Source organism: Condylostylus longicornis, unplaced genomic scaffold (assembly GCF_029603195.1).
Source record: "Condylostylus longicornis isolate FDR11 unplaced genomic scaffold, ASM2960319v2 ptg000040l, whole genome shotgun sequence".
Taxonomy (NCBI): Eukaryota; Metazoa; Arthropoda; class Insecta; order Diptera; family Dolichopodidae; genus Condylostylus; species Condylostylus longicornis.
The window spans coordinates 3,232,831-3,246,103 of NW_026578009.1; the positions used below are offsets into that span (position 1 = coordinate 3,232,831).

Below are 13,273 nucleotides of genomic sequence, written 5' to 3' on the forward strand. Positions count from 1 at the left end.
CAAACTCTCCCTTTACGAGGCATAAATTAAAAAATACGATACTTCAGTTAAATTTTAATAAAATTAAAGGCTAGTTTTAGAATATGTTCAATACGTAATCATTTTTAATCCAATTCGTGCTTGAGTACTTTAATCGGTTAAAATCAATTAACGAGATCTACGTAACATGATGACTAGGGGGATATTTGCGCTAGCATTGAATATTTTTAAATAAGCTTTCCCTTTTTAGAACATTTTTTAGTACAAAATTAGTTCATGCAACTGTCAATCTCCACATCTGATAGGAAAATCATTTTTGTTGATATTGTACAGGAGTAGTTTTAGCTTTAAAGAAAGCTGAAACTAATTATTTATTAGATGTATTGGACATTTTCTGGGGTACCAAAAGTTGGAGCCGAAACAGCCTCAGATGCCTGTGATTATTTTGTTGATGAAACTGTAACACCAACAAATATGTCTTTAAATTCAGGTAATTAAAACTTTCAAGATACCATACAAAATATTTTCACAAGTAGGTATGTACATTATACAAACATATAAATATTCACAAACCTACTGCTTCAAAAATTTTATTTATATTTTTATTATTTTCATATGTAGATTCTATAAATTCTTTTGAAGAATTAGAGCTTAGGCGCTCTAAACACAAAGATCTACGGCAAGCAGTTCTTTCTGGCAAGGAGAATGAAGTTGTATCTATTTTGAAAAAGCTGAACGAACATGAGAAATCAATTATAGTAAATATGGCATTAGAGCAGGAAAACACCTTAATTTACATGTAAGAGGAAGTGAAAAATTAAACATTGTGTTTTGTGTCATGAGCAATTTTGTCTTAAAAAAAAAATATACAAATTTTTGAAAAAATGCAATTGGTACTTATATGAATTTTTTTCTTTGTACAAAAAAAAAAATTTGTTATGCATATGCTATGACGTTTGGTTTGAGTGAACGACATTTAGATATTTCGCAATTTAAATGTTTACAAGGTCGTGCAACATTGCATGTCTAGTCAGCTGATTTATTGTTACTGTTTTATTTATAAACATTTCAGGTCGTTGACCGGTTCTTGTTTGTAAATTGAACTGATAAGATAAATACAATTGTATTGATAGCATTATAAATTAAAAGTAGCGCCAAAAATTTATGTTTTAATAATGTTTTTTATTTTTTTATTATTTAAATTTCTCTAGAGCATCACAATTCGGATACGAAAATATTGTTAAATATTTAATTCAAGATGGAGCGGATGGACGAGTTAATAATAGAACTAAATATTCTCCTCTATATGCAGCCATTACAAACGGTCATTACAAAATAACTGCATTGCTCTTGGAAGCTTTTCCTGAACTAATAAAGGTAATATTAAAGAAAAGGAGAAAAATGTTATTAAAAAATTCCTTTTTGTTTTTAGCAACCAACTGTTGAACAATGGCTTCCGCTGCATGCTGCGTGTATTAACGGTCATGATGATTTAGTTGAATTAATTATTAATTATAATTATCCTGATCACATATATACAGTATTTAGGTAAGTTGGTCTTGGTATCTGACATAATGATTTAATGGTACCTTCAAATAACTTGTTATAAACGAAAAATAAAAAAAATTAAAATACTTATAAACTAATGCTTATTTGCCACTGCAGAGATTCCGAAGGAATTTGGGAATGGAAACTACCTTTCGATCCAAATGGGCAAGATGTAACAGGGCAAAGTAGTCTTTATATTGCAAGTATTTCCGGGAAAGTTTCGTTGGTTAATTTGTTGTTAAATTGGAGAGTTCAAATTTATAAAACTAACGCGGTATCCCCAACTGATAATATTTTACAAGCAAGAAGAAATATTTCTCCAGGGATTCGCAAATTAATATCAAATTTAACTGAGGATAAAGGAATTTATTCAGTAAGTTGTTAATGATTTTTTAGTTAATATTTTTTAACAAATTGTAATGTTTTTTTTTTTAGGCAAATGAAGTTCCCACGAAATGTCCTATTAGTCTAAACCTTCTATGTGGTGCAGCAAAAGAGACGGCGCTTTTAGCTGCTGTACGTGGAGGTTTTGTTGATGTAGTTAGTTCCTTATTAGAACATGGTGCAGATCCAAATATTGCTGCGAAACCTGTTGAAAATTCCAATGATTTTGGGTAAAATAAACTAAATGATTGTGCAAAAGCATCGTTTTTCAAACCAGATTTGTATTGAAAATTTATAAATTTCTTTTAAGAGAGGAGATTTTCGGTTTATGTAACGTTCCTTTAGCTGAAGCTTGCAAGCAAAAGTCTGAAGATTTAATAAAAGTTTTGTTGCAGTAAGTGTAAATTATAATGATTTTTGGAATCTTTAAATTTTTGTGATTGCCATTTTTTTAGTTATGGGGCCCGTGATGATCAGGGTACTGCTTTAAGAACCACTCTGGTTGGCGGTGATGAAGTAATTTTAGGCACGTTGCTTTCAAAAAGAGTTCATCCAGATTCTGATTATCAAATTAACACAAAGTGGTTACCTGCCAAAATCAAAACAAACTACTCAAAGTTTACTCTTAATGAAAAATCAAAAGGATTAATTCCAACAATAGTTGATTGGCACAGCAGTCATCACGTACAACTTCCGCATATTAAGTAAATATACGAAAGAACAAGGAGAAATTTTTTAAACGTACATATTTTTTTTTGTTTTTTACAGAATGGAGTGGATTAGAGATTGTGTGCTTACATTAAATCCGCATTTGAAAAAAAATCCTAAAGTCGATAGTATATCTCTCACGGCTATTACAAGAATAGACATATCACAGAATAGTATATCTTGTTTACCGATTGAAATATTTTCCTTAACTAGTTTAAAGTAAGTAATGTGTTTATTTAGACAAAAATATAAATATGTAATATTAATTTTCTATTTTTTATATGTAAACATTTTTCTATCACAGATACTTGAACGTTGCACAAAATAAGCTTGAAGAGATTCCAGTTTCCAATGAAATTCCATGTTACAATTGTCCAGTTTTAGAAGAAATTTACTTACAGGATAATAAGTTAACTGCAATACCTCCAGGAATATTTCAATTAGTGTCACTATTAGTATTAGATGTTTCAAATAATAAGCTACAGGAAATGCCGTTCGAAATGTGGAAAGCACCCAAATTGAGAGAGTTAAACATAGCATTCAATTTACTAAAAAATTTACCAAGCTCTCCTAATGAAGTAAGAATTTTGAGTATATTAACAACGAAAACTTTCATTAAACTAAAAACATTTTAGGGAAAGAAAGATCAAAAACTTTTTTTTCCAACAATAGACGCAGCTTTAGAGGATTTCGAAACACTAATTTCTGCAAATAGTAACTCGAAACCATTGCAGTAAACAATTTAATATGAATTCGTAATAATAAATATTTTAGCTTTAATTTATTTTAGTTCCAAAACATTAAAACATTGTAACGCTTGGTCGCAATTACTAGATATAAATGATAGGGATATTCATTGGAACTTCGAAAATAATGACAAAGACAGCAAAGTTAGCAGTTTAAGTGCTCTAAATTTAAGTAATAATTTATTCACTTCAGTACCGATAGTTTTACCTTGTTTGGCAAATAACTTGACACGGTTGAACATGTCGTACAATAATTTAAGGTAAATATTTTCATAATAAAAAAATAATGGAACCATTTTTGAATGAATCATGATAGGTCTATGGGCCACATTACTGGATTTCCAGCAACTATTAAACAACTAGATTTAAGTCATAATGAAATAACGTGTTGGCCAAGTCTACCTCAAATATGTGACTCTGATCCTCATTTGCAATGTTATGAGGAAGAATCTACGAAAGAACCAGAGGAGATGACACCTGGTAAAAGATATTCGTCATTGAGAAGTAATGTTTTAAAAAATGTTTGTCGGCACAGAAAACATTTAAGGTTTTGTGAATTTGCAATATAATATGTTTCATTTCTGTACAATTAATTTTCTTTAGATTGGAAACATTAAAAACTTTGATATTAGCTGATAATCTGTTAACAAAAATTCAGCTTTGCACTGATGATTCAAGTAGTGGAAGTCAATCAGATTTTAATTTTGGTAACACTACTAAATCAAGACTAATGTTTCCCAACCTTTCTATGTTGGACATTAGCAACAACTGTTTAAAGGTATGTTTAATGTTTCTATTAAAAAAAGTGAAGAGGTGCATAAATTTTGTTTGTTTTAGGAAATTCCAATTAATATATATGAATTGAGCAGTTTGAGTGTTTTAAATATTAGTGGTAATGTTGATGTTAATGATCTTCCCCCACATTTAGGACTCTTATCGCGATTATGGAACCTCAATCTAAGGGGTTGTTCATTACAAGAGCCACTTAAAACAATGGTGGAAAATAAAAAATATAAAACAATGAATATTGTTGGGTATTTGAAGTCAATTTATGAGGATGCGCAACCATATGCGCGAATGAAGCTAATGGTTGTAGGTGTTCACGGAATCGGGAAAACTACTTTATTAAATGTGCTTAAGCATGGTAATTCAAAGAGACCTAATTCCAATAGCGATCATTGGACAAAGAGGGTAAGACCGAAAGGAAATTATACAAAATCCTCAAAACCAATAAATATTTCTACCGTCGGAGTTGACATCGGTACTTGGGTTTGTGAAAAAAAAATGAAAGATTCGTATGGTCCTGTTATTTTTAGAACGTGGGATTTTGGTGGTCAAAAAGAATATTATGCGACACACCAATACTTTCTATCTAAACGTAGTCTGTATTTAGTTCTATGGAAAATAACTGACGGTCAGAAAGGTTTAAAAGAAGTTCTGCAATGGCTGGGAAATATTCAGGTGAAAACCTTAACATAATAATACTTTTGTTAACACTGAGTAACATTTCATATGTTAATTTTTAGACACGTGCCTGTAATTCTCCAGTAGTAATTGTAGGCACACATTTGGATGAAGTTGGAAAAACATTCCCTATTGCAAAAGCGCAAGAGTTACAACGAATCATTAAAGAGAAGTTTATAGCCATTCCCGATGCAGAAAAAGTAGGATTACCCCGTGTTATTGATTCAATACAAATCAGCTGCAAGTATGCTGAGAACATTTTTTCAATTTTGTTGAATTTTTTTAAAAATATTATTCTATTTTCTTTCAATTATTAGAACTCTACAAAATATTTTGCAGTTGTCAAATTTAATTTATGATTCCGCGTTTTCTCTACGTTCACCTGGCTCTAAAGAACCTCTCTTGCTGCAAAGAATACCTGCCACTTACATAGCTTTAGAAGATGCGATAAATATAATAGTCAATAAATTAAAGATTTCTGGGCGTGATCCAGTTTTATGCGCTGAAACTTATAAAGAATTAGTTAAGGATGAGATGCAATTGAATGGGCATAAAGGTTTTAGAGATTCTGCGGAATTAGATCAAGCGACGATGTTTCTACATGACAATGGAGTCATATTGCATTATGATGATGTTACTTTAAGAGACTTCTATTTCGTTGGTAAGTATTTGATTAAGAATAAAATTTACTTTACAAATTTAATCTTTTATTTAATTAATAAATACCACATTGTGTTTAGATCCACAATGGCTTTGCGATTTGCTAGCACATGTTGTTACTGTTCGAGAAATTAATCCTTTTGCAAGAGATGGTGTGATGAAGTTAAATGATTTGGATGTTTTATTGAAATATGATGACTCCAAGACAAATGAAAGAAAAAAGTAAACATTTTGATTAACTAACTTTCAATAGTTTTTCAACTACTTATGAAATAATAAAAATAATTTTTAGATATATTATCAGTTTATTAAATAAATTTGAAGTTGCACTTTCTTGGGACTCAAAAACTTTAATTATTCCATCATTATTGCCGGAATACCAAACATCTATGAAAAAAACTGTAATTCAGGTAATGTTTATAATTTTTAGCTCAAACATTCGAGCTCTTGTATTTTCGAATGTGTTTTTTAGGTGCCAAGGAAGTTTAAGACAACTGACTTGTCAGCTGTCATGTGTGATAACTTGATACTTCTGTCATCAAAACCGGTGCCAGATCCTTCAGAAATCAGACGTATACTGCTGATGACTTATTTCCCGTCAGGTTTTTGGCCTCGTTTAATAACTAGGTTTTATTTGTCAACTTCGTTGATCTAACAAATTAAATTTGCTTGCTGTATTTTTAGAATATTATCTGACGAGCAAATTGCAAATGCAGTTCTGAATATTTTGCAAATAAAGACGGGATTCAAGGTATTTACTTGGTTTTTTATCATTGTTCTAATTTTAAAATTTAATTTGGTTTTAGAATATGAACAATTTATTGCAATACTTTGTTGAAGAAAATTTACAATGGAATTTATGGCAAAGAGGAATAGCTTTATGCCTTTCAAATATAGTTTTATTTCAAATAAAGGAAGTCCCTTTCAATTCTAGATCAATTTATAGAAATCGTTGTAATAAATTTAAATTAAAAGCTGAGGGCGTATGGAATGAAGTGAACATAAATAATTCAAATATATTAGAAATTTACTTTTCATTAAAATCTATTGACTTGTATCAAACTCTAAATGATACTACCATTTTTGCTGGAAAGTATGATGTTCAGTTCACTGTAGCATCAAAATTATTAGCTATGCTCTCTGATCATATTGATATTTTATTAGAAGATTGGTATCCTTCTTTAGGTACAAGATTTGTACATACGTCAGAAGGTCGTTTTCTTATAACTCGATTAACCTTATGTCCTGAGTGTTTTAAAAAACTAGAACAACAAACAGCCAGTGCGGATTGTGAAGAAAATGTTGAATTTAAGACAGAAAACATAGATAATTGTCTTCCAGTATTAAAAGATGAACTTGATGAATACTTCCAAAGTATAATTTTCGATGTAAGATATTTGGATGGGTATTATTGAACAATAAAAATTAAAATATTTTAATAATTTTTAAGGGCGGCTCCAATAGTAGCTCACCGGCTGATCATTCTGGAGCACTTGAAATAATTTGTTTTGCCTGGATGATAGAGGAGTGTATATTTTCAGCTTATAATAAATCTAAAGTGTCTTGTCCTGAGCATTTCGAATGTGATTTTAAATATATCGCTCCAGATGTGGTAAAATCAAACAGTTTTACTATAAATTTTAGAACGATGACCTTACTTTTTATACCACTAGGTTTTTATGGATATTTCCGAAGATTTGCTTATTAAGCAAGAAGATATAATTCGCGGTGAGCTTCTTGGTAGAGGCGCATTTGGATTTGTTTTTAAAGCTATAGCTAATGTTAGAAAAACTCAAAGTTTCGGTTCAGTGGCAATGAAAATGCTTCAACCAATACCACCAGGTCCAGGTGCAAGAGATGTACGTAATATGACGTTCTAATTTTAAAATATTATTCAGAAAGTTGAAAAAAATTAAGTTAATTGAGAGATTAATGCATATTAAAAACTAAAACTTTTTTTCAGAGTGCACTCATGGCTTATAAGATATCGCTCGGTAAGTGGGATCGAGATCCTTTGCAACATTCTTGTAAAGCATATTGTATTGCAAGACAAGAACTGGCAGTGCTTCTGACGTTGAAGCATTTAAATATAGTTCAACTAAAGGGCATATGTGTGAAACCTTTGGCTCTTATTTTGGAATTCGCTCCTTTGGTAATACGGAAGCGTATTGCATCTTTATATTTAAATATTATTAACTTTTGGTATTATAGGGAGCTTTGGATGGAATCTTAAGACAATATAAACGAAGTGGTGCACGCATATCGCCTTACACTTTTCAGCTTATGACATTACAAACTGCTAGAGCTATAGAATATTTACATAGAAAAAAAATTATTTATAGAGATTTAAAATCTGAAAATATATTAGTGTTTGAATTTCCATTACCTCATACGTAAGTAAAATTTATTATAAATGAAAATTTGAAATCATTTTAACTTAATATCTTGTAGGGATAGTATTTCAAAAAATAAGGTCCTCCTTAAAATTGCTGATTATGGCATCAGTAGAATTACAACACATTGCGGTTCTAAAGGTTTTGGGGGTACAGAAGGATTTATGGCCCCAGAAATAATAAGATTTAATGGAGAGGAAGAGTATACTGAGAAAGTGGATTGCTTCTCTTTCGGAATGTTTTTGTATGAATGTATTACATTAAGACAGCCATTTGAAGGATGCGAGTCAATAAAGGAGTGCATTTTAGAAGGGAATAGACCGCCATTATCTCTTAGAGAAAGTCAAGTTCCAACATATTGTTTGGATTTAATGGTACATTGTTGGAATGATTTACCTCGGGTTAGTGTAATAAAAATTTTTAACAGTTTTGCTGTATCACAAAGAAAGTTTAAATGTAATATAATTTAATTTATAGAAAAGACCATCGGCCAGCCAAATTGTTTCAATTATTAATGCTCCAGAATTTATTCATTTGCTTGATGCTGTTTCTTTATCTAATACTCATAAAATAAATGTTATATCTGGAGTATTTGTTGATACCAAAGAAGGACAAGGCAAGAATTAAATAACAAAAAATGAGAAATCGAATTTTGTACGTTGAAGTTTACAATAATTTTTCTTTTTATTTTATTTTTTAAAGAGCAATATCCTGGTTTACAATTATGGCTTGCATCCAACAATTGTAAAATCGAAGTCTTATCTATGCCGAAAGATTTTCGTTTTCAAGAACATCAAAATGTTATAATTAGTAAGGAGCCACCAGATATATCGTGCAGATCAAATTTATCAGATAGTATAAAACCAGACTTTGTCTGTTGTTGTCTTGTTGAAGATAATATATGGGTAGGCGATTCATTTGGAAATTTACGAGCTTACAGGTTTGTATATAAAAAAACTATAACAGCAAAATAATATGATATATATCTAATAGTTTTCTTTTTTTTAGTTCATCTAGCTATGAATTAATATTTTTTTATACATTTGACACACAAACAAAAAGTTCAATCATTATGCTTATATATCTTGCCGAAATACAACGAGTTATAGTAGGATTACAAAATGGTCGAATTTTTTTTATAGATTCCACTTGTGTTCCTTTTAACTATACATTTGCTGAAGGTTCGTTTGTTTTAACTGAAATTTTTTCAAGCGATATTTTAATAAGCGCTTGTGCTTTGTGTAATGGAAGGTATAGTACTTTTTGAAAACTTAAATTTTATAAAATTAAAGTAAATTTTTTTAATTTTATTTAGTGAGTATGAATTGTGGTGTGGAAATAATTCATCCATTATAAATATATTTCCATTTAATAAATCTGGTGTTACAAGTCACTTGTCTGTTAATCATTTTTCAACAAACCCATTGACGAGGAATCATTATGAAGTTTTTAAAATGGTTTCAGCTAAAAAATATATTTTTTCATGTTTAAAAAAAGGGTCCATTGTCTATCAGTGGAATGTTTGTGATAAAGTTATACAAGGTAAATTAGATTGCTCTAAACTTTTACCTTGTTCTGAAAGTCTGAAAAGTATATCAATTGAAGATCATTTAGGATCGTCTCATAGTCAAGTAAAGACATTCGAATATTTCTCAAATGATCAATTTAAAGATAATTTTATTTTTAGATTACAGCTATAAAAACAACTGAGAAAGTTTTATATGTTGGAACAGCTGCTGGTTGTTTGATAATTGCAGATATGGAATCATTATGCCCTTTAAAAGTTTTTCGACCACACGAAAAAAAAGTAAATAAATATAAGGTTTTATTTTAAATCCGGAATACAGTAAAGCATGCACTGAAACGTTTTTCGATTTTATAATTTGAAGATAATTAAGATCGTGGAATAGAGATTTTTGATAATTATGGCGTATCTGAAACTTATATTAGATTTTATATTAAAATCTAAGTTAAAATTGAACTGCCGAAAAATCCTCAGTCATATTGACTTAAATTTTTTAAATATAATTTTTGATGAAGATTTCTCTAGAATCTTAAAATTAAATTACGTCTATACACACATTCTTACTTAAATGAATTTTTTCATATAAATTGTTGTAGTTTTATTTTAGTTCAATTAATTCCATTTTCTTGAGAGCGATCGGTTAAATGCACTGCAAACACAAATTTTATCATTAAATTTATATTTTTTTTTTTAATCTCATTTTTGTTTCTTGTAGGTGAAAGATATAATTATTGTTCAAGAGGAAAATAAACCACTTTTGGCAACTATTGGAATTGGTTACAGACCGTTGTTAACAAGATTTATGGATTATGATAGCACGTTTTTAGAACAAGAAAATAATTTAAAACATTTGTATTGTTTGTTATGGCATGGTGAAAATTGGACATGATCGCAAATGAATAATTAAAAAGATTTGTAAATCCATTTAGGTTATCGTGAAAGTAATCATATTATGATTTTAAGCAATTTTAATAATTTAATAATAGGAATTTAAATAAATATAAAATTTTGACTGTTTTGCGTTTTAATTTATTTTATATATTATAAAAATGTAATTTAGTAATTAATCACTTATTAGCTTTTTAAATTAAAAATTTATATTTTACTCAAAAAAAAAAATTAATTTTTTAGTAATTTAGTAGATAATTTATTTCCAATATTTCCGAGATTAATAATTTTTAAGCTAAAAAATAATTTTTATTTTTTAATTAAAATGAATGTAAAATGTATTTAATTTGTTTTTGTCCGATGTAATTTATTAAAAAAGAAATAAAATGTTTATGCTACTTTTATAATTTTTATTTTTCTTGCCAAAAGTGCTTACGAGTCAAGTTTCCCTGAAACGATTATTTAAATAGGTTACTGAAAATTCATATTGTTTATAATAAAAATATAATTTGCGAAAACAAGTTTTATTTTTTAGGTTTTATAATTCAGAGTCACAAGTTCTTAACGTTCTGGTACTGTTATTGAAGACTTATTATTTGATTTTGTGCTCCCATAATTTCGGATTTTTGCTGGAATTTATGTAGAACCGAACATCATGTTAAGGACATTGCCAAAAACTAGGGATTTTTGATCATTTAGATATGCTTTGAATGTTCTAAATTAAATATAAAAAATATTTGCAGACATATATCAAATTTGTAGATACTAAATGTAACTAACCACATATTTGTTTACCAACATTCTTAAATAATGTTTTTCTTTTAATAATTTTATAATATTTTTGCAGTAGGTATAAAAAAACTTACAAATTCCTTTAGATCTTTAAAAGGAATGAAGAAATTATAAATCAAACACCATGACTAAAAAAATTCTCTTTTCATTTTGTATTTGTTAATTATTTTATATATTCTCATTAGTTAGACTTCGAATTTATGTAACTAAACTGGTTGTTACATGTCCTAGATTGTAGTACAAAATTTTTGAAATTAGACGATGAGGGTTTTCGTTTATGCACGTTAAGCTGAAAGTTCTTCATTAGAACTAAAATTTCTAAATAGCAGCATTAAACAGTATGCAAAAACTTTAGCTAATTTTTTTTTTTTGTTTACGCAGTCTACATGAGGCAGCGACAAAATCAACACTAGAGGTCTGCGCTACATTTCTAACATTTCTTTATTGCAGATTGAATTTCCGAACGCACTTTATTGTAGCCAGTAATTTCCTAACGATCTATATTTTCATGTAGTATGAATTTTCGAACGAACTGCAAGCTAGAACTATTCTAGAACTGAATAAACGAAAAACCCCGACCATTACACTTTTATTACCTATGATATTATTAAAACAGCTTTAAAAAACTATTCTAAATAATATTTATTTTAAAAAATTCATTGTTCACATTTTAATTCTGTATGATTTGGATATTATTCATTTCACAAGTCTAACAATTGTGTAAGATAATTAAATAACTATAAGGAAAAAATTTAATTCAAGTTCCAAAATAAAAATTTTACCCATTTCCCTATAATTTGAGAATCTTCAAATGTAGCCTAGTTTGAGAAGAAAATTGTAACTGTGATTAAACTTACTAAAGCATTTCTTAAGATTTTCTTTAAATGCAATAAAAATATTTTAAGTTGGGGATCAAAATATCATCAAAAAATGTCGAATATCGAAAATGCAAAAGTAAATTATTTATTTTTATAAGACCTATAATTGTAAAAACTCCAGCAAGTCAGTTTGAAAGCCGACTTTCTGTCAATAAAGTTGACAACACAAAAAAAAATAAGTCAGAATGAATACTAGAATGAGAAAGATAGTCTAAATTACTTTACTTGTATACCTGTATTTGGGTTGGCGAACAACCTTCGCCTGAGTCCCAGTTGTAGAACCGAGCGTCGTGGAAAAGATCGTTGTTATTTACGAGTATTTTATGTTTTAAAATAGTCATAGATACGAGTGTGGTATTATGGAAGTTTTTTTTATCTTTGCTTATTTCAATTTTAAGAATGTAATAAAAATTACAAGTTGATTTTGAAATAGAAAATCATTAACTTTACCTTTGTAACTATGCACTTAAATACTATGTATATATGCTTATGATTTTAAATTCATACTATACCTGTTATGTACCGCAGACGATGAACACCTGAACAGTAATGTTCTATTAACAACAATTTTGCCCATAATTAAGTAAAATCACTAATTTCACTTAAAACCTTTCCAATTTGTCTCCTAATAATTACATGATCTATGATTATAATTAACGCCGGAAGGAAAAGACCGAGACGAATAAGAATATTTTTGTTATATAGGGAAAAAATGATGGCATACATTGAATGGTTCTAATATTATGCACTTTAATAAGACGCAAAAGAATAGTTGGATGGATTATGTGCTACAGATAACTTTAATATAGTAAAGAAATTTATTTGAAATATAATAGATTTACTGGCAATATTCTGGGACTAATGATCTTCTTTGTTTTTATTATACCCTTCACGAAGTGCAGAGGTGCAGGGTATGCATCTTCTTTGTTTTTATTATACCCTGCACTTCGTGAAGGATATAATAAAAACAAACGAGTATGGAGTCTGTAACTACTCGAAGGAGTCATCTGCGTTATGAACATATATATATATATTCTTGCTCAGCGTAAAATTCTGCGTCGATTTAGACATATCCGTCCGTCTGTCCGTCTGATCGCACGATAACTCAAAAACGAATAATGCAATCGACACCAAACTTTCAAAAGTTTTTTTTTTTTTTGTGCCAAGGACGAACCCTATTGTAATTGGACTAATTTGGACAACGGGTTCGGGTAGCTGCCATTCAACTCAAAGAGTTTATTTTAAATATTTCAAAAACTAATAAAGCTATAAATACAAAATTTTGTATATATGTGTCCAATTATATTC

At 29.0% G+C, this 13,273-nt stretch overlaps 1 protein-coding gene across 1 annotated transcript; it reads left to right on the forward strand.

Moving 5' to 3' along the window:
• The first annotated feature begins 313 nt into the window (after window positions 1-313).
• LOC129609661 (leucine-rich repeat serine/threonine-protein kinase 1) lies at window positions 314-10,588 on the forward strand. The gene is made up of 33 exons (XM_055521720.1): window positions 314-469; window positions 601-778; window positions 1,191-1,356; window positions 1,412-1,527; window positions 1,645-1,900; window positions 1,963-2,141; window positions 2,222-2,305; window positions 2,367-2,615; window positions 2,680-2,838; window positions 2,924-3,197; window positions 3,255-3,352; window positions 3,410-3,625; window positions 3,682-3,912; window positions 3,969-4,143; window positions 4,203-4,826; window positions 4,892-5,073; window positions 5,147-5,490; window positions 5,570-5,711; window positions 5,782-5,899; window positions 5,962-6,116; window positions 6,174-6,240; window positions 6,296-6,877; window positions 6,940-7,101; window positions 7,163-7,348; window positions 7,453-7,641; window positions 7,701-7,882; window positions 7,941-8,283; window positions 8,360-8,498; window positions 8,585-8,822; window positions 8,891-9,133; window positions 9,198-9,513; window positions 9,570-9,689; window positions 10,123-10,588. The coding sequence occupies exons 1-33, from the start codon at window positions 358-360 to the stop codon at window positions 10,294-10,296; spliced, it is 6,999 nt and encodes a 2,332-aa protein (XP_055377695.1). The 5' UTR covers window positions 314-357; the 3' UTR covers window positions 10,297-10,588.
• The last annotated feature ends 2,685 nt before the right edge of the window (window positions 10,589-13,273 follow it).

What these genes read in the sequence shown, in the direction of transcription:
- LOC129609661 (XM_055521720.1), top strand. Translation starts at nt 358, where the DNA reads ATGTATTGGACATTTTCTGGGGTACCAAAAGTTGGAGCCGAAACAGCC. An exon ending in TTTTCCTTAACTAGTTTAAA is followed by an intron (nt 2,839 to 2,923) that starts GTAAGTAATGTG and finishes TTTCTATCACAG; the next exon opens with ATACTTGAACGTTGCACAAA. An exon ending in TCAATACAAATCAGCTGCAA is followed by an intron (nt 5,074 to 5,146) that starts GTATGCTGAGAA and finishes TTCAATTATTAG; the next exon opens with AACTCTACAAAATATTTTGC.